The sequence below is a fragment of the Engystomops pustulosus genome, chromosome 5, assembly GCF_040894005.1.
Source record: "Engystomops pustulosus chromosome 5, aEngPut4.maternal, whole genome shotgun sequence".
Classification (NCBI taxonomy): domain Eukaryota; kingdom Metazoa; phylum Chordata; class Amphibia; order Anura; family Leptodactylidae; genus Engystomops; species Engystomops pustulosus.
The window spans coordinates 173,639,881-173,661,305 of NC_092415.1; the positions used below are offsets into that span (position 1 = coordinate 173,639,881).

Below are 21,425 nucleotides of genomic sequence, written 5' to 3' on the forward strand. Positions count from 1 at the left end.
TGTTCTCTGCAGTAGTGCATAATTAGGGTGAGGAGAAGCGCTGAGCAGCCTTAGGAGTGACAGAGCCTCATTATCATAATTTTATAATTGCTTTTTCAGCAAAATCACTTAGTTCAGGGATTAAACAAGATATGTTTCTGCATCAGTGTAGCTACAGCATTCTCAAGGTATGTTTGGTTCATAATGCATAAAAGCAAATGGTAGATTTCCTCTAAAGTGGCTTTGACACTTTAATAAATGTAAAGGTAAAAAAGTCACATACGCCAGCAGGGGATTATGCACAGTGACTATGCACTTTTTTTTGCAACTTTTTAAAAAAAATCGCAAGTCTTAAATCTGTCTTTTCCCAGCATTGCACTAGCAGTAGTTTACACCAGTATAGTGAAGTAGAAAATAGTCCTGTGTGACTTCTCAGCCGTAAAAAGTTGCAAAAACATCCTCATTTTTGACTTCTTAACACCCAAAAAGCACAGAAAAAACAATGATATATAACTCCCGTTGTCTCTTCGTAGTAAACTCTCTGAATTTTGATTTACAAGTAACATTGCTAAAAATAGTTCACATAACATCTATGTGCCACACTTACTGCAGAGGTAAGACGAGCGAGGGCTTGAATTTGCAGAACTCTGTTGTTTGGATCAGTTCCATTTTCTAACTTATCAGGGGACCTATGCGAAAGAGGAAAAAATTTTACAAATAAACAGATACTCAAAAGAGGTGCAAAAGAGGTACATATTTTCATCAGATTTGACCAAGGACCTTATCAGAAGGAATCTCCAGCTCAAGGTATTACTATTGAAGCCAAAATTAGACAGCAGAAAGATGTACTTATTTCCTGAACAATGTGACCACCTAATTCAACTAAAAGCTAGCTACACCTTCTGTCTCTAAGCAATAGGTTTAAGCCATTGAAAGTGAATATTATTATTTATTATTATTCTCAATGTATGTTTGGTTCATAATGCATAAAAAATGGTAGATTTCCTTTAAAAGGAAAACTACCATCAAAATCCTTCATGATAAACCAGGGACACTTACTTGCTCATAAATGCAGGCACCGTGACTGTGGTAATTTTTTATTTGTTATCCATGGCCTCCTTCCTCTAAAATCTTTAAAATGATACATTAAAATTTGGTGCAGCTTCACAACCTGTTAGACCAGTGGTGGCGAACCTATGGCACTGGTGCCAGAGGCGGCACTCAAAGCCCTTTTTGTGGGCACTCGGGCCATCGCCCCAGCACACCAGACAAGACTCAGAGAATCTTCCTGCAGTTATAAGCAACTTAAAAGATGCTGTTTTCAGTCATATTTTGATACTTACTTTGCTACTTGGGACTGTAGGAAGAGGGAGAATTAGACAGGGGTGAATTATTTTGGAGGACCTCCTGCTGGCCCCACGATTCTCTGTGTACAGAGGGAAACTGGAAAGAAGCTAAAATGGTGAAAATGTTCCATCTTTCTACTGTGTTGGTGTCCTCAGGAGGCCAATATGATTGAAAGTTATTGAACAGGGAGCAACAAGTTACTGCATTAATTTTTGTTGGCACCTCGCGATAAATAAGCAGGGTTTTGGGTTGCAGTTTGGGCAATCGGCCTCTAAAAGGTTCGCCATCACTGTGTTAGACTGTGCAGCAATACTTCCCCCCTCCCAGTGTGTGCTCAAACTCTTTTTTTGTTGCTGTTAGATTACATTAGGTAGAGGGAGGGGGAAATGCTGAGGGAGCAGGAGGAGGGGTGGAGTGAGACAGTGTAACAAACCTGTGAAGCAATAACAATGAGGGTCTTGGGTAACACCCCCAGGAGCTTATTAGCATAATTTTTTAAAGTTATTTTACAAAGAAGGATGGATGTAAGAAGATTACCACAGTCACAGTGCCTGGATATATGAGAAAGTGTCCCTGGTTTATAATGCTTGATTTTGATGGTAGATTTCTTTTTAACCCCTTACCGACGTGTGACATATATATATTGCAGCAAACACCCACTGGAGGCAGCGGTAAAGCTGTCGGAGCATGGGTGCTGTCATCTTGGCTTAGATTGTCTCTCCCCGTGACATCATTGGGAAACGATGATCTGTTGCTATGACAGCCCCGGGTCTTTGGAAGGTATTGTCCCCATAGTTTCTGATCATTTGTTACGTGATCAGTAAAGTCCCCATAAACTGCCATATTGTAGTAGGATCAATCAGACAACCTAGGGTTAAAGTACTCTGGGGGGACAGAACAGTATTTTAAAAAATGTAAAAACAAATAAATAAAAACTAAAAATTCAAATCAGAGAATGGATAAATTGATAAACAGTAAAAATAATAAACATATTATGTATTGCAGCGTCCTAAAATGTCGGATCTATCAAAATATCATAACGGATATTCCCAGGGTTTAACTCCGTAACGGAAAATAGCCATCCAAAACGCTACTTTTTCGCTATATTGCAACATACAAAAATTGTAACCTCACATAGCTCCTTACAGTAAAGTATGAAAAAGTTATTGGCGTCAGAAGATGCCAACATGAAGAATTTTTTGCTTCAGAATGTTTTCATTTTTTCAAATTTATTAAAGCGTAATAAAACCTTTATAAATTTAGTGTCCCCATGATCGTACCAACCCAATGAATTAAGAAGACATGTTATTTGGGGCACACAGTGATAGAGCACACAAGAAAATGGTGTAACTGCGTTTTTCCACCAATTTCAATGCGTTTGGAATTTTTTTCCTGGTGCAAGGCATGGAATATTTAAATACTGTCAATATGGAGTAAAACAAGCCACCACACAGCTCTTTACATGGAAAAATAAAAAAGTTACACATTTTTGAAGGTGGGGAGTGAAAAATTAAAACAAGAAAACAAAAAAGGGCCTGTTCGTTAAGGGGTTAAAAAAGCAAAATAAATAAGCTGCTGTCAGCATTACATTTCCAATGTAAAAAGGGTCAGTCATGTAGATATTTAATAATTTGAACTATTGAAAACTAGGGGAGCAAGTTGCTATGATCAGTCAACCTGATACAACAATCCTGTTACAAAAGCAGTAACATCAGAGATCTTTCCACTAAAGACTTCACTTTATATTGAAAAAAAAATATGCAATTTTCTAACCTACTCACTGTGAATAGCACCCAAATATATACCATCTACTGTAAATATCTTTCCAACTTGCTTATATAACATATGCACAGTTTTTTTTTTATAGACTGATCTAACCAGGGAATTTCAACTATTTGTTTTAATATAAAACAACGATTGTATGTAGTAAAAACAAAGGGAAAAATAACACAATGTCTTTTTGCTTTATCTGCAGAGATGCACCTAATCAGCCGCTTTGATCAGGGATAGATCTGCAGACACGTCACATAATATAAATTCATAATATAATATAGCAATTTCTCATATTTTACAATAATAGTTAATAAATATTTGTATGTTTAAAGGGAAAATCGGTATAGGAGGGCAGCACTTGGCACCCCAGCGACAGGCTTCCCTAAGCTCGACTTTTACTTCCAAGACCAGTAAAGCCATGTTCCCTAAAGACAATAAAGACATAGTAAACAACTGACCAGTAGTTTGTATAAAACAAAATACGGTATTATATATTAAATACAGTATATACCACTCCCAAAAGAAACTTTATAATCGACAGATACTACCATATGTCATGGCATAAACTTTTTTTAAATTTTGAATAGCAATAAAGCAGCTTTATAAGTCTCTTTTTCAGTTGATCCCAGCGTTAAGATTAATGAAGACAAGTGCTAGGATCGGGATGGAGAGGAGTATAGGTGAGGAGTTTTTTTTTACTTTTTTAAGTCGTTGATTTTTTTTAAAATGCCCCCCCTACACAAAAGATCCCTGGATCTCCATTTCTCCCTCAAACACGTACACCCCTGGCTTGGTAAATGGAACCATTCTTCTGACAACAGATTCTCTCTCCAGAATTGGGCTCCCGAGTTTCAATTTGACCAATTCTTACCTCCCCTTCTATCTAACTATGCTCTGCCACTATAGCATAACTAGGGAGATTCAGGAAACCAAATCTGGCGTTTTAAGGTTGAGAACGTTTTTTAATTCATTCTGTGTGTATTTGGCCAATACTGAGAAATTCTGCTATCAGTACGATTGGTCTGACGGGTCAGAAATCTGTGTGTGTGTAAACCAGCCTAAGTAAATATATCAGGTAATTGATGCTGGTAACCCATATGGTCTAATTTTGAGCAGCTTACGCTATCTATACATCTTGTGTGCACCTGCCAGTTGTGTACATACCATATGGCTTCACTATGTTTAAAAACAAACACAAGATGTATATTACAGGGAAGTGGAGAGGTGACAGGTTGAAGGCTTGCCATGCAGGAAATATGGGCTTCCCATATAATCATGAATGCCGACCTGTCTTCGCATTTAGGTTCTCTTCTTCTGCATTCGATACACAAATTGTTCTGTGTATGTAAAGCAGCTTTCATCAGACAGCTTGCTCTTTACGGAGGCATCTCATTTAGTTTCTCTACGTGAGCCAAATAACATCCAGACAGTCGATTTAATGCACTCACGTACGTGACGTTAATGTGATCTACTGCAGACACTTTACCACCGCTACATCCGGGCTCAGTTTACATGCTTTTAGATTTCACATTCATTTGTGTGAACGGCTGAATTTATTACTGTGATGCTCTAAAAGCGAGTGGATTGTGTAGTGTAGAAAAACCTTTTACTTAATTCTAATTCATTTGCACCAGAGCAAATAAAAAGAAGATTTCCTTTGTCACATTCATCAACGCCCTACCTCACCACAAATTATATCCCTGGCACAAATGGCGTTCTGAGATATCACTGTTTTTGTCATTGACACTTCAGGTTACAAGTAGCTTAGGGTGCAAAAACTTACAATCCAAATGCATCTGTTTTTATCAACTAATTTTCAGTTACAGAAGGAACATTCAATGCAGTGCTCTTTATTTGAGGTGCTACACTATCAGTATGTCATCCCTTAAAGAGTCACATAGTACTGTATATACTCGAGTATAAGTCGACCAGAGTATAAGCCGAGACCCCTAATTTTACCACCAAAAACTGGAAAAACCTATTGACTTGAGTACAAGCCGAGGGTGGGAAATGCATTGGTCACAGACCCCCCTAGTATACAGCCACCCCAGCCTGCCCCCAGTAGTATACAGCCTGCCCCCTGTAGTATACAGCCACCCAGCTTGCCCCCAGTAGTATACAGCCAGCCCAGTCTGCCCCCAGTAGTATACAGCCTGCCCAGCTTGCCCCCAGTAGTATACAGCCTGCCCAGCTTGCCCCCATCAGTATACAGCCTGCCCCCAGTAGTATACAGCCTGCCCCCTGTAGTATACAGCCACCCAACTTGCCCCCAGTAGTATACAGCCAGCCCAGTCTGTCCCCAGTAGTATACAGCCTGCCCAGCTTGCCCCCAGTAGTATACAGCCTGCCCAGCTTGCCCCCATCAGTATACAGCCTGCCCCCAGTAGTATACAGCCTTCCCCTGTAGTATACACCCTGCCCAACTTGCCCCCAGTAGTATACAGCCTGCCCCCAATAGTATACAGCACAGCCAGCCCCCAGTAGTATACAGCACAACCCAGCCTGCCCCCAGTAGTATACAGCCAGCCCAGAATTAAAAAAAAAAAAAAAAACGTATTTACTCAACCAATGTCCGTGCGGGTCCTCTCCTGGCTTCCGTGCCCGTCCTCTGTCTTCTCTAACATCGTGCTGGGCGCCGCCATTGTTCTCTCATGGCGGCGCCCAGCACGATGTTACAGAAGACAGAAGACGGGCGCTGAAGCAAGAAGAGGAGCCGGGAAGCCAGAAGACGAGCCGCGATGACATCGGGGAGCAGTGCTGTGCATCGGGGCCACCGGAGGGTGAGTATATAAGTTTATTATTTTTTAAGTCCATGACTATCGCTATTGACTCGTGTATAAGCCGAGGGGACGTTTATACACGAGTATATACGGTATATATTTCTCATAAATTCTAGAGCATCTTTTTGCATTGCTGCAAGTGCTGCTCTTGTATTATTCTTCCTGAATACTTATTGAAAAATCTAACATTACAAAGGGGTATGTCCCTAAACAATCTGGCGTTGTCATTGAGAAGGCAAGGTTATACAATGCTGAAGTCGGTCCATGAATCACAGACTGTGCCCAGGGGCGGATTAAGGCTGCCATGGGCCCTGGGCTGTATGAATATTATAGCTGCTACAAGTTTGGAATTCACATCCTTCATATGGTACTAGAATCAGCTTTTTGGGGAATGGTGGATACGTCCCTTCTCCCTTCTGTTGCTTCAGGACCTCTGGAGGTCCTTTAAAGGTTCTTGTGTATTGAGAGCATGAACAGATGTATGAGGATTTCATGGGGGAAGGTCCTTCTTATTATAATATTTGGTGGATGGTTTCCGGGGCCATGGGCACCCTAGAAGGCCAAACTACCTTTATTATAATCCACTACAGACAGTAGTGTTTCCTGTTTGATAACCAAGGAAGAATCCAGCACTTGGTCTTGTAGCCTTTAAAAATTCTGTCTTTATTGCCAATTCAGTTTGCAAACATTGGGTAAAAACCCAATCAATGATAGCCTTAATTTTTTTTACGAACCAACCACACTGCCGAGGACAGGACTCCTTGCATCTTATAACGTTATAAGGCACCAGTGTCTGTCCTAAGCAGTGTGTCCAGTCCGAGAAACAGAAACCACACCGTCTGATTCACGGACCAACCACGGCTGTGTGAATTTTGGTCCTTACCCAACCATTTTACTATTAATTTCCAAAGTAAAAAAAGAAGGGGCACAGTGTAAAGTTATAAGATGCTAAATGGTACTGTCCAATACCTGATCCACGCACCCATCATCTGCTCAGCCCATTATAAAAACAGGACATTAAGTGGTTGGCTTCATGTCCCATGTACTGGAAGGAGCTTTAATTTACAGCCATGGCTTCCATTGAAGTGAACAGAAACTACAGCTGTGGATAGGTCATCAATTATAACCACATGAGGAGCAGTAAGAGGTGTTTTAAAAACAAAAATCTGTTTTGTCAAACATCAGGATTTATACTACTTTTTGTGAATTACATGGTTTAAAGTGTGACTCCAATATAATAATGATTTTTACCAAATTCTCATATGTGAGTCCCCCTTTTAAACAGATTGATGCCCATATTGTGCTGCATGCCTTTTCTGTCCAAAGCTATGACATTTTCTTTGCTGAAACTGCTTGACAAACATCTAGCAGTAAATCTAGCGAGATTACTACAAGTAACTCCACTGAACACTGTATAGTATACATACAGAAACTCTATCTTAACTAGCCTGACAGTTTCCATCACATGGAGGTACATAGAGAATGTAATAAGTAGTAGAAACCAGCAGTATAACAGATACATGAAGTTCATAGTCTGTGCTGTGTGAGCACCAAGTGGGTTAACATCTTCCTGCTATGCAGAAAGTGCCTGGAGAGCAGAAGGTGGGGGAGGGGTGATGGAGCAGAGTGAGTGACACAGCATGAAGTGCAGAGAAATAGTTCTGTAGAATCACAGATTGGGATGAGCAACTGATAGGGCACAGGGGAGATCTTTGACCTCCCTATTTTATGTAGGAGACTTCTGCATCCAAATCCCTTAACATGCTCAGTTACACGCAGAGAGCACTGTCACATGACCTCCCCATCGCCCTTCATGGTGAGCAGGGAGAAGCAGCCCCTCCACTCCATGAAACCATATCTCCAAACAACTCTATGGAATCACAGGGGAAAATCAACATAGCCAGAAGACACAGAAACTACACAGCCAGGTTGAACTGAGGAGGATAGCAAAGAAACTGCTGCATATAGGTTATCAAGGTAATAATGGCCTAAGTTGTTCGACATCCCTGAGTTCCGCTTTAAGTTTTTGATTAGTGCCACATTACAGAAGTGGTGAAAACGAATACTAACGGAAGCCATTAAAAGTCCATTGCCCATCTATCTATCCATTCACTTTTCACAATGATTTTCAGATCTCATAGTCTCATATATTACTTCATAAAACAAATTGGTACAAAAAAAGAAGGGGAATAAAAACAAACACAAGACCTGTATTCTTCATTGTGTGTGTTAATACTCTGCACTTTCATCCAGTTTTCAACTTGTCAGCTAAAACATTTGGCAGAGCTGCGGAACGGAACACAAAACTTACACATCGCAGATATTCGAGGTCAGTGGAGCAAGTGGTGCAAGCTGTTTTAAGAGTCGAACTCCCATCTGCCAGCCTTTGTCTCTTCCAAATTCACAGACAGCATCAGCACACTCATCAGAGGAAAACTGGTAGAACACAAAGCCATCCTGGAAGCAATGCTGCTTGTCCACTGTAAGGAAACAAGGAACAAATAGTAAAATATGTGAATTTAATGTCAAACTGCTATAAATAAATGAGATCACGAGATTCTCATGTCCTTGGTAACAATAATACGAGTGAAAACCAACACAATCCTGCTTTTGCCTTTTGTGGTGGTCCATCTACAGATGGTTTATCCCTGGCCGCAGCCAAAAATTAAGGGTTTTAGTTACCGTAACTTTCTTGAATTGTAGCAATCTGCTGTTTTTTGAAAAATAAAAGGCTTTCCAAATATATCTGAAAAACTCAATCCCTTCATGGATTTGAATAGGGCATGAATAGATATAAAAAATGGCTTTGGTAATTTATTTACCAGTAAAAAAAAGTTTAATGAAATGTTATTAGTGGTGATTAAAATAATGAAAAAAGAAAATCGGCTATTAAACACGCCGAATATATACTTTATAGGGGATTTACTAAGCCTAGCATTTTAAATGCCAGTCTTCATTGCCCCCCTTCCTTTCCGAGTACCCCATGCTAAATTTACTAAGAGGCTCCACCGCTTTTCCCTGATTTCCACCAGGTTTGAAGCAGTTTCTGCCCTTTATGCCCCCGAGACCCCTAATTCTGGCCCCTCCCATTCAGCTCCATGCGCTGTCATACCCATAGTGACGTGTGGGGCGCAAACAGCTTAAAATATGATTTAATGTTTATTTTAATTAGCCTTGTCCCTCAAAAAAACTGTCAGACAAGACTTAGTAAAAGCCCCTCATTGTCACCAGATTTTACCTCATTAAACTACTAGCCGCTCCAGATAGAGTATGAGATAAGCCTTGCTAGAATCTCCTCTTTTATGTTAAATCTCACCTGAGTAACCCCCCCCCCCCCCCAAAAAAAAAAAAAAAAAATCACCTCCAAAGTCATGTGTAAAAGAGGTGGGCAGTCATTTATTTTATCACTATCATCTATTTCATACACCCCTACAGTTGGTCCTAAAGTATTTAGAACCAAACTTTTGTCACATTAAAGATACATTTTCATCTTGCAGCTCACATCACAATTGTGAGCTGCAGAACCAGAGATATGGGCAGTTAAAGACCCAGTTCCTGCTGATTTATTTTTATCTCCAAATATACCATTGCCTCCATAATTGCTCCCAAAACTACAATCCAGATGCAATCTGAAAGATTATATTCTATAGAACCAAAGACCCAGGTTTCTGAAGTGATGTCATTCCACTCCAGCCACTAAAAGTGACTCATTTCAAACAATAAATGATTCCTAAAAGGCAGTTAAAAAAGATAATTGGCAATATGATAAAGATCCAGTCCCCACTTCTTTAGAGGTCTTATCTCCGGTCCTGTTGCTCACAGAACCACACAATCATAGAAAGGTACAGATTTTTATCTTTAATATGACCATTATCTAGGTTTGAACTGAAGAGAGGGGCATATGAAGTAACACTCCCCTGGCAGCATGTAAACTTGATTCATGTCAGGAAAAAAAATTGACTCTTCTCTGCTCAATTTCACATGAACTTGGTGGTTAGTTTTTATAAATGAGCTAGATTTCACATAAAAGAGGGAACTCTAGAAAGGACATTTCATACTCTACCTGAGGTGGTTATTAGTTTAATGGGGTAAAATCTGGGTCCGTTAACCCTTTGTTATTGATATTACTTTCTGCTTCCTAAAGCCACTCGTGCAATTCTTTTATGTCCTTTACAATCCACAATAAAATAGTTAGTCGGTGATAAAGTATACAGCACTGGCAACTTAGTAGGCTAGAATTTTTGCAAAATACTTATTGATATTATTTTCTCCCCACTTGTGGCACAATTCACTGCAGGATATTTTGAAAGCAAAATAATGTAGTCTAGATAAAAAAAAAAAAAAGGATTATCCAAATGAAAAAAAAATTCTTATCAGAGATAAAAAAAATACCTTTATCTCACTTCATGGAAAAGGGAGTTTTAGAGAATGTAAACACGGCGCTCTAGTCTGTCAGCTTAGTGCATCCTACAAGTGAGATTACATTAATATTGTAAAATGTCATTGCTGTGATGTACTGCAGAGACCTATATGAAGCAACTAAATAGAAACGTCTCAGGATATTTTGGAAAATAGAGATCCTGGGGCCGTACATGGGAGAATTAATTTTTGTAACTATAAACTCACTCTAGGTGGCTCACACTTCATATTTGGGCACCCGTTGAGGTGGATACACTCTTTACTGCACCAGTCGGGTGTCCACAGCATTCGCCGTCTGGTGCAGAGACACCCAAGGACATCTAATACCACTAAACATAAAGAGGAGTCTATAGGACACTATGGGATCAGTTTGTCATTAGTTTCACAACAGATATTTAGTACCCTGGGGGACTTTTTGGAAAAACTAATATTTTAGAGCTAAACTGGTGTATGGGATTAAGATTTATAATAAAAAGTATAAAAAAAATATAAATACAGTTAATAAATATGGTAAAAATATATAATATTCCGTCAGTAGTACAATAGTGTAATCCTACTACCAGGTGGGAAAGTGGGTCTCCCTTGAGCATCATATAACAGATCAGGTTACTGTTTGTGTCACACATGGGAGGAGGCCCCTGTTATACAGTAATCGCCTTGGGCCCTTTAAGGCCGTTGAACAGTTGTTCAATTACACTAATTCTGAGGTTACCTCCACCCACTGTACACATCACTGAAGGATTATATCAATTGCTTTAACGCTACAAAAAGTAATGACATTTAGTAATACAAAGTTTTAGTTTTTTTCTTATGGCAGGAGACAACCCGGTAGCAAGGTTTTACAGTGCAATTCTGCAGAAGAATTAAGGAAGTTGATGGATATCTTTTGTATGATTCCCTCTGAAAATCCATTTTTATTCCAACCTTGGACTATACAGTACATCCTATCATAAAACTCCATAAAGGTGATGTGCTGACCAACTATTGCTTCATTATTAATAGCAGCATCAATGGCTGGAAAAGGGAGACACCAATTACCAGTACCATATCCAAAAAATGCAATAAGGCAGCACTCTGGTAAGTATAAAGGTGATCTCTATTCACCCATGGCAAAATAAGGTGCAACATTTCAGCTCATCCATAGAGCCATTATCAAGCATTTCCAGTTTTGTGTGTTGCTCTGGCCTTAGCCTGAGTGAGCATACAGCCGCATACAAGAGAGAAAAGGGTAGAGGGCTCCTCACCCCTCCCCTTCAAATAAAGCCGAGTGGCTATTCCCATGTCCTATATTTTGTGGTGCAGCCGTCCGGCTCTGTCACAGAGTGTTGAGACAGAGTGTGCTCCCCGCACCGTGACTGGGTCCCAAAGATGTCTATGGGGGCATAAATGTGGCCGCAAATTGCGTGCATATATTCGTGTGCAAATCTTTACAACCACAAAAATGTTGCCTCATCTTTAAAACCCCAAACCAATTAAATTTCGTTGAACCCTAACACTACTTTTTCTTATCATGTAATCTAAAACAGTTTGGAACAATAAAAAGTAAACATACAATAGACAGATAGATATTTTTCCGGTGTGTCATATGAAAAGAAATCATCTCCAGCCTAGCGCCAGTGAAAACACGTTCAATGAAAGATTAGCTTTAAAAATAACACCTTGGATAATGCGGCAGCTGTATAATATAGAGGCATGCACGTGCACTACAGAGAAGTAAAGCTGAAGTCATGTTACATGCTGTCAGCTAGGACATTCCTTTCCCTTCATGCACCGCTACATTTCAATCCGGGAACAGAAGTAACACGGTTATCCATAAAATTATTTTCATCTCAATAATTCTTTAGAACAGCTGGAACGTGTTCAGAAAAAAAAACACAAAAAACTGCTCGCACTGTCTCTCATCTCACACAAGGATTATAGGAGCTCCATAAAAACAAACCTTATTTGTTACACAAACCTGAAAGCAGGATTCCCAGTTTGAGCAAGATTTGCCAGATCCCGGCAGCCGTGTATCGACATTGTACAAATTGGCAGTGCTGCATGAGCCAATCCACCAGCTCCGAGCCCACACAACTCTTCCTGATAAACAAAAACACAACAATAACAAACATTAAGAGGTACATGATTGATCGAAAAAGAGAAAAACTTACAGTTTTTTAGTCTCCTGTTAGTTTTACCATGTATACAGGGGATAGGCTGCCAACATAATGGAAGTATATGTGGAAGAAGTGATTGGAGAAGCAATGAGCATTGGGCGTTGACTCAGCTGCAGCCACTCCAATCTGTTTGTATCAGGCCTTAAAAGGGTTTTGAGGATAAGTTGCAATGCAAGAAATGCCCATGGATTATGGTGATACAATTTCTTCCCTTTAGAGATGGCAATGGTGCCTTTTTTATCTCACATGAAATGTTCCATATAAAGGGCAGTTTCCACAAGCCACTACAGCTACATCAGCTTACAAAACGGCAGTAATAAATGGGTTTCCGAAACAGGATAACCCCCGATCGACGTTTATATTGGTTGGGTTTTGATTAAATGTACCGTATATTTACTTACTGAATCTTAATGCAAATTTAACCCCATATATGAATAACGGTCACATGGTCCTTATAGGATCAGCATTTTAAATCAGTATTTGAAAGCCAAAACCACAAGTGGGTCCAAAACACAAAAGATATGCAGAACTTTTGATTGTACCATTTCCCTGTGTAGATTCCACTTCAAGTTTTTGCTTCTTTTTTAAAAAAAAAAAACACAGTTAAATGTACAAACATAAAGCGCCCAATTGGTTTGCTCATCTCTGACTAAACGTTTTTAATGCCAATTATTGCTGCACTGGTCAATATGACAAGTGAAGTATCGGTCAGCATTTTAGAACTGTTAAAACAGTGGTTAGCTGATCATCAAGGTGGCTTTATTAAAAAAAAATTTAAAATAATTTAAGGATTGTCCGTTTAAGGCCTAGAACACACGATCATTGTGTGGGCCGTGATCTGCCTGCAAAATTTGGGGCCAGTGTCTTACCGCTGGGTGACAGTCCCAGGTGGTTGTGTGCAAAATATGTGACTTGTCCTATATTTTGCAAAAACACAGCAGCGGCCGCATGGTTTTCTATTGAGAGGGGAGAGATGAGGAGCACTCACCCCTCTTCCCGGTTGTGTGCTCACACGGCTGTCTGCATGAGGCCTTAGAGTGTAATCATGTTTTCAGCAATTGGTAACCTACCAACACACAGGCAATTTACAGGCATCGCAGTGATTAGGTAACTTACCGACAAATACAAGTCAGATACATGCGATCCCGAATAAGAACAGGAGATTGAATTCTGACAGCATTCCGCAAAGCTCTCCCAGCACAAGTTACACTCTCTCCATATGACTATTAAAAAGAAAGAAAGAAGACTTAAGGATTTATTTTTCTATTTAACAATTTTAGTTATATGTTTTTACATTTTAGCAAATACCAGTATCACAAAAATAATGCAGGTCAATGTGAACAATGGATGTCTTAAATGCTTTTCTTTTATTCTTTGCAATTTTATCAAAATGAGGCTTGAGTGGGTTGAGAAGGGCCAATGTAGGTTTTTTATGTTCTAGTGGATTTGGCGGATTGTTGAAGGGTTGTTAAGAGTTTCTGGCATATTTGGGGTTACCCAGACACCGTAACTATCATGATAGAAGCCATAGAGGCTGCTATGGGACCCAGGGTGGCCAGTAGACCAGGCTGCCATTTAGCCAGACCACAGCTGTCAGGTACAAGATGGATGTGGTGTTCTTCTCTATCTGCATGGGCATTTTCAGCAGTGAAGAAGGAATGTCCCTCAAACACTACAGATTAAACCAACATGTAATCTGCTATAGGCTTTTTACAGCCTAAGCTATCCTGTGGTTAGGTTTTCAATATTAGATTGATGAAAGTTTGACTAGGTGAATCTCTACAGATGGACGGAAATCTACAACATCCAACTTGTACCAATAAACTAATAAACTGCTCCATTCTCTGTTTAGCAGCTGCTGATCACAGCCCCCGTAAAACAACTTCTAGAGCCGCTTCAGGTAGACAATGTGAGTAGTCAAGTGCTACAGACTGCTGATTGGAGGCAATGTTCTGAGAAAAAAACCCTAACAGTTTTTACAGCCTACCCTGATAACTGTCCTTCAGTTTTCTAGCACTGGAGAACGTTTTACTTCTATGACAAAGATGCAGGATTCCGTGCTCCATCTGGAGCCAAAGAGGAAAATGAGTGTAAACACTGGAGATGAATAAAAACTTTATGTATTTTAAGTACATTCCTGCTTGACATCTCCTGGAGCCATTTTAAAAAGATGCACATTTAACACAGGAGCGCAGAGTTAGTCATACCTCCTGTCACCCCCAGCATCACTCCAGGACAAACGGTATAAAGGGCACGAGTACAGGGATGTCACTGACAGCTTGTGACTTATTCAAACACATTGTAGAAACTGTAAACTGAATATGTTTGAAAGTGAACAAGTCACTTACAAAACAGGGAACAGATCTAAAAGTCCTGAACACTTCCAAACATCTTCTGTAAGCTCCATTTTTCTCTTATGCTTAACACATATTCAATTCATCACTGATGAACAAGGATTTGCCATAAGTAACACAAGGGCCCACCAGAGGTAACATACAGTATGCCTTCTCACCGCTCCATGTGGCATGTGGTATGTCAAGCAAATCAACTTTATCTGTATCGTTCAGAGTTGATTGTAATGGTGAGGCAGAATGGTTTCCTCCCCTTAAACTATTTGTTTAAACAAAAGCCAACAGTGGCAGTGGCGAAGTATTGGCCTCTTGATGTCAAAATGTAAACTGCATGATGAGGAGGACTGTTTAAATACCAATTCTAACAGAATTGGGAAATGTATTGGGTGATTCATGGATCAGACACCTGATGTGAATTTTGCTTGTTGGAGAACAGCAAGTTGTACAAAAGGTTATAAAACATTAAGCAGTTAGACATGTGCATTCAAAGGTTTACATTTAGTTCAACTGTAAAGGTTAGAGTGCATTTTAGGTTCATCCTGAAATTTCATCCACGAGCCAAATATCCCAAACTTATCAGTGCATCGGCTACACACCTCTTCTACACATACACCATTGCATGTGATGCTGTATTAGAACAAATGTGCCATCACATACAATATTTAGTTTAGCATTAGAGTTGTAGTTTTTAGACAATTTTTTACAAAAAGCTGATTGTATAATATTTTCCTTATATGTATACGTGGCTCCTGTGTATTTATTGTCATGGCTGCACTTTTCACCTGCTTAATCCTTTGTTTATCTAGAGGATAAGCTGCATCCCCCTGTCCAAATCTAACTAAATATGGTTGCTTGTCTGATCCAAGAATGCAGGTTTCTAATTGTGTTTGACAAGTTTTATTTGTTTTCAATGTTGTACATTTCTTAATCCCATTAAGGGATATTTACATGACTTTTAATTCATAAAGCACCAGCACATCAGTACTACTCTAGTACATTACATTGTGCTTAGTACATTATTAAATGAATGTTAGGAAATACTAGTAAACAATGAAAGGTGAGTACAGAAGTGCAGCTACAATCCATATATAGATTTATATGTCATATATATTATGAAATGGAATTAAAGTGATGTTCCCATCTCATAATTGGTTCACCCACAGGCCATAAAAGCCATAATTATGTGATAGATGTAGCTCCTATCTATATGACCCACATCTGTCTTGAAAAATGCAAGTTCAGGGGAAAACAATTTTATCATTTTTTAAGAGGAAATCTACAATGAAAATCAAGCATGATGCACACTTACTCATAGTTCCAGGCAGCATGAGTGTGGTAATATTCTTAGATTTGTTATCCATGGCCTCCTTCCTTCCTAAGCCAATTTTTAAAATTATGCTAATGAATCTGAAGGGCTATTGGGGGAGTTACCAAAGCCCCTGTGTGTGGCAGCTGCACAGGCTGTTACACTGCACATGAACACTTTCCCCTCCCACTGTGTGAGAGTCCAACAGAAAGAGGCAGGGGGAAGTGCTGAGGAAGTAGGGGATGAAGGGGACTGTAATTGTGCCTGTGAAAATGCAGCTTGAAGGTGCCCTGGTGACACCCTTCTGCCTCATTAGCATATTTTAAAGTTGATTTTAGAAGGAAGGAGTATATGAATAACAAATATAAGAATATTACTACAGTCACAGTGTCTTGGTCTATAAGTATCCTTGGTTTATCCTGATGGGTTTTAATGGTAATTTACTTTAAGGGAACCTTTAATGCAATGCAATATTCAGGAAGGATATCATAGAGCAGGAGAAGCTGAGCACATCCTATCTGCTGGCAGCATGTTATAATGCAGGCCGAGCTTAGCATTGTGTTATATCTGCTGGCAGCATGTTATAGAGCAGATGGGGCTGAGAAGACTGATTCATCCCTATAATTTCTAATTATTTATTTATATCTTTGTTCTTTCTATACTTAGAATCAATCCTCTAGCCATCAGGACAGATCTGCCCATGATTGACAGTCCACCTTGTACAACTACATACAGAAATAACTATATGTCACTGATGGAACCGTCCCTAGACAGTTACCGAGTATGAAAAGAGAAGAGATATCAATGAAGAAATAAGAGGTTTAAATTAACCTTTTTCCACAAAACTACACAGCAATCATCCAACTGCTCTATAAACTGTACATAGCTACATTTTTATGGCGACAGGTTCCCACATTAAGATGCTGAACATATCATGGAGGGCAACCAGAATGAGTGGATTTGAACCTTAGCACTGGATTATGTGCAGAACAGATATTTTCCCTTTAGCCCAGCCACTAACCTTTTCTGTCCCTTGGTTAAACTTGAATGGATGAAGTTTTAGTATGTGAAAGTAGAGCCAATTATGGAATTTTAGAATATATATAGACGCTGTAGGGGAAAACATAAAGGGGTTTTCCCACAAACAAAGTTAGGCCCTATCCACAGGATATCAATGATGAGACCCCCACAGATCATGAAAAATAGGGATCTGATGGGGTCCCACGTACCTCCATCAGACCCCTCGTTGCTCCATCAGACTAATGGAGTTGACAGCTGCCCATGACCGTTCTGCTCCATTAATCTATATGGAGCTGACGGAATTGCGCCGCGCTCCAAGATCTCCGTCAGCTCCATAGAGATTAATGGAGCAAGCGGTCATGTGTGGCCGTCTGCTCCATTAGTCTGACTGAGCGACAAGGGGTCCGACGGAGGTACGGGACCCCATCAGACCCCTCATTTTCGTAATTGGTGGGGGTCTCATCCCATTGATCAGCAAGTTAGGCCCTATCCTGTGGCCTAACTGTTGTTTGGGGGAAACCCCCTTTAATGTGCAAATACCAACTCCCAGAAATTTAGATTGCTAAGATTTAGCTATTGTTATGGACAGTATGATCATTGAAGTTATCTAAAAATAGCAATACATTATATTGCACAGTTACTGTGAGCTACCTGGATCCGACCATGTAGGTCTCAGCAGCTGTAACCCCCTACAGACGTCACTTTCTATGGGACTTATTAACATGTCACACAAGTCATCTATCAGAACCAGAAAGCTCATGACAATGGTTAATATCAGATTTCATCTCCAGTTACAAGGCCGCACCATCAAAGAGTGATGGGATTTTCACACATGAATAAGACTAACAGGGGGCTTTGGGAGAAGATAAGGAGATTATAAGACAAAGACACCAATAATGTTAGCTTTGTGTTGTGCCAGCGAGCTTAGTAAGATAAGACATTCAGAATATGGAAGCCTGTCATTTCATTTTCTGAGATAAACACACGATTCATTATTTATGATGCACCAACAGGAGTCATATCAAGATAAATACTAAAATATAGAGAAAATACCACTATAAAATGCATCATATAGAACAAAGAGATCCACATTATAAGCTGTAAGCCCCCCATAAGCACAAAAAATTTATTTTCTTATCAGGAGTTAAAGTGAGATTGTCATCGGATTTTACTGTACTAAACTACTGCCAACCTCATATTATTAAATTTCCTTTCTAGCATTTATGTAAGATTTCACACATCTACCTATAACAAAAATCACTTCCAAGTCATATGTAAATGAGGTGAGAAGAGTAATTTATTGCCAGATATGAGTCACTTTTAGAGACTCGAGGGGAGGAGGGCGAGAATTCATCTGTGCATCTCTTTTATTGTCCTATTAAACATTAGAATTTAGTCTTTCAGATGTTTTTTCGATTCACAGAACCACAGGCCTGATATGATCTGAAAGGGGAAATTCTTAACTATAAAATTATATCATTGTTGTAGGTACTATAGAACTTAAATGGGTTTTCCCACAATGCAAGTTAGTTCCTATACACAGCATAGGGTCTAACTTGCTGATCAGTGGGGGTCTCAGTGACGGGGGTCCGATGGAGTCTAATGTACCCCCCTCATAGCCCAAGATGACTGGAGAAGCTGGTCGCACATGGGCAGGCTGACCCACTCACCTCTATGGAGCTGACGGAGATTGCCAAGTACGGAGCTCTGCAAGAGCATGCGCAACCAGCTGTCCCGATCATCTTGGGCTGTGACGGGGATACATCAGACCCCATTGGACAACCATTCTCGTGATCTGTGGTGTCCCATCACTGTGACCCCCAACGATCAGCAAGTTAGGCCCTATCCATAGGACTTGCTTCATGGGAAAACCCCTTTAAGAGACACTCAAAATTGACTAATCTCAGGAGATACATGACTATTTTCACCTCATCTGCATATGCCTAAGTAGTCAATTAAAAAAAAAGCACGTAAAAGCAGGAATACTAGAAAGGACACATCTGAGGGGGAAAGTGGTTTAATAGGGAATAATCTGAAGGGCAGTTCCATTAAAGCATATATTGTGCATAAGAATAAATATATATATATGGGTTAAAAAATGTGAATGTGCATATGTACATATAAATGACAACAGTAAATGGCATGTAAGTGACCTACATGCAGATATTTATGGTTTGATCCAACCTATAGCAGGTCTATGGATCTCTATGGGTCCTACATTATGTGCTGCTGACTTTAGTTTTGTCATAGACTGATAGTAGACATGGCCATGGATAATGGTGTCCATATATTACGGATACAGAGATCTTTACGAGAAATCCATTCAATCTTTCTCTTTTATATGACAGGGAACTGATTGTTTCAGTTCCCTGTCATAGCACAGGGTCACACTGACATGTAACTGTGCATGTAAGCGGGCAGTGCCATCAAACTAGGAAGATAAATGAACAGAGGACCACTACATTAGCTGCTAAATTTACATGGGGCAGGAAGGAGATTAATTGTCACATTAGTATAGACCTGATTAAAGGAATTATGAGCCTCCCTGGTTACAGTGATAGATAAGAGTCAATACAATCTGTATATATAGAGGATAGTTACCTTGTTGGTTGAATTATCTATACACAGGCTTGAAATCCTTTCCGATAATATCTGAAAATACAAGGGATAAGCAGTTTTAGCAGGTTTTGCAGTGGTGCGAAGACAGATACATTACACCTTCTATCAGACATGAGAACGGATGGTCGCTAAATAAAGGGATACATCATAATTAGCACAAATGTCATAAGACTAACCGTCTCATTAACAAGTCTTACCATCATAATTAGGGAATGACATTCCTATGCCACCAGTGTTATCCAAGTATTGGAGTTCATTGTAATGGAAGAGAATAATTAAAGTGAATAAACCAATAAAGTGAAAAGTTTTCTTAAGTCACCGTCAACGTGTAATATGTTCCATCATGCTTATGTCACTTTCACCCAGCAGGTTTACCCTACACTATTGGTTTTTCATAAAAAGGGTTCTCTCAAACCAACTTGTCCATAAGACATATAGATTTGTCTGAGTTTCTGGCAGGTTCAACCCATCGATCATATAGACAACAATACAAAATATTCTGCAATGAGACACGCCCTTTAGAAATTAAAGGAAATCTACCATTTGATTTTATGCATTATGAACCAAACATGCCCTGAGAATGCTGTAGCTACACTGATGCAGAAACATATCTTGTTTAATCCCTGAGTTGAGTGGTTTTGCTGAAAAAACAATTATAACATTCTGGGCCTTGGGAAAGATGGATTGCATTTAGCCTGCCATTCATAAACACATTACACAAAGCTTTCTGAGCTGCATAAACCTGAGCTGGATCATACAGAGCAGCTGGGGGATGGTGCAGCGATTGATAACTTCTGCCTGTCATGCTCAACACAATGATTACATCATTCTCTGAAGCAGTACATACTCAATGTAAGAGGAGAAGTGCCAAGCCCCAGCACAGGAGCGACAGAGCCTCATTATCATAAGTTTATAATTGTTCCTTTAAGCTGGTTTATAATCGGGTTTATGTGGATTAATTTTCCAGCACAGGTGTTTAATTTGCTTCTTTTGAACAAAGTTTTTCAGCAATTAAACATGTAACTTATTGAGGGATAGTCATCATAAGCCGGCGTATGATAAAGCCCCCACCTTTCTGGTGCCACTAAATATATCAGGGGATTCCAGCCTCCTAATGTCTTCGGCCGGGAGGCCGCACCAATGGACGATGCTCTATAGCCTACAAAATTCTAAATAGTATAGAAATACAGTACTATTAAAGAGTAAAAATTATTTTTTAAAATTGTATCAGATTGACAAAGCCAGACGTATGACTCCTGTGCCCCTGTATAATAGTAAAGAGATGACATATTTCTATAAAGGGCTTCCCATACTGTGCTCCAGATTTTCCAGAACTGGAGCCCAGCCTACTAGAAGATATTATAGAGGCTGACAGCAGCGTGCACAGATTTACTTGGCGTAAAAATGGCAGCCAATTAAAAAAGAGAGTAATTGGCATAATACAGGTGTGGCGAACCTCTCATAATGAAAAGCTTGCCACACCTTTCCCATGTGAATGTGTACTTGCTCAATAAAATATTAAAAACAGAGATTACAAGAGTAATTGTAGCAATAAAACAGTTAAGGAAACCTTACCTATGGTCCAAATTATATCCCTTACTATAAAGCATAAAAGGAAAAATGTCCATCAAACTCAACCCTTCTCCGGTACCATGTACCTTACATTTCAGCCTTG

At 39.6% G+C, this 21,425-nt stretch overlaps 1 protein-coding gene across 2 annotated transcripts in view; it reads right to left on the bottom strand.

Annotated features, from left to right (window-relative positions):
• RAPGEF5 (Rap guanine nucleotide exchange factor 5) overlaps positions 1–21,425 on the bottom strand; it is a 186,805-nt gene that overhangs the window by 103,914 nt on the left and 61,466 nt on the right. Inside the window, exons 2-6 of one of the 2 annotated variants that reach the window (XM_072153836.1) lie at positions 19,733–19,783; positions 13,571–13,677; positions 12,256–12,377; positions 8,191–8,359; positions 587–668 (exon numbers count right to left, since the gene is read on the bottom strand). In XM_072153836.1, the coding sequence (XP_072009937.1) occupies positions 587–668; positions 8,191–8,359; positions 12,256–12,377; positions 13,571–13,677; positions 19,733–19,783 (531 nt within the window). Of the gene's footprint in view, positions 1–586; positions 669–1,986; positions 2,043–8,190; positions 8,360–12,255; positions 12,378–13,570; positions 13,678–19,732; positions 19,784–21,425 lie in introns of those variants that run through there. The other variant, XM_072153837.1, reaches the window with a different exon arrangement.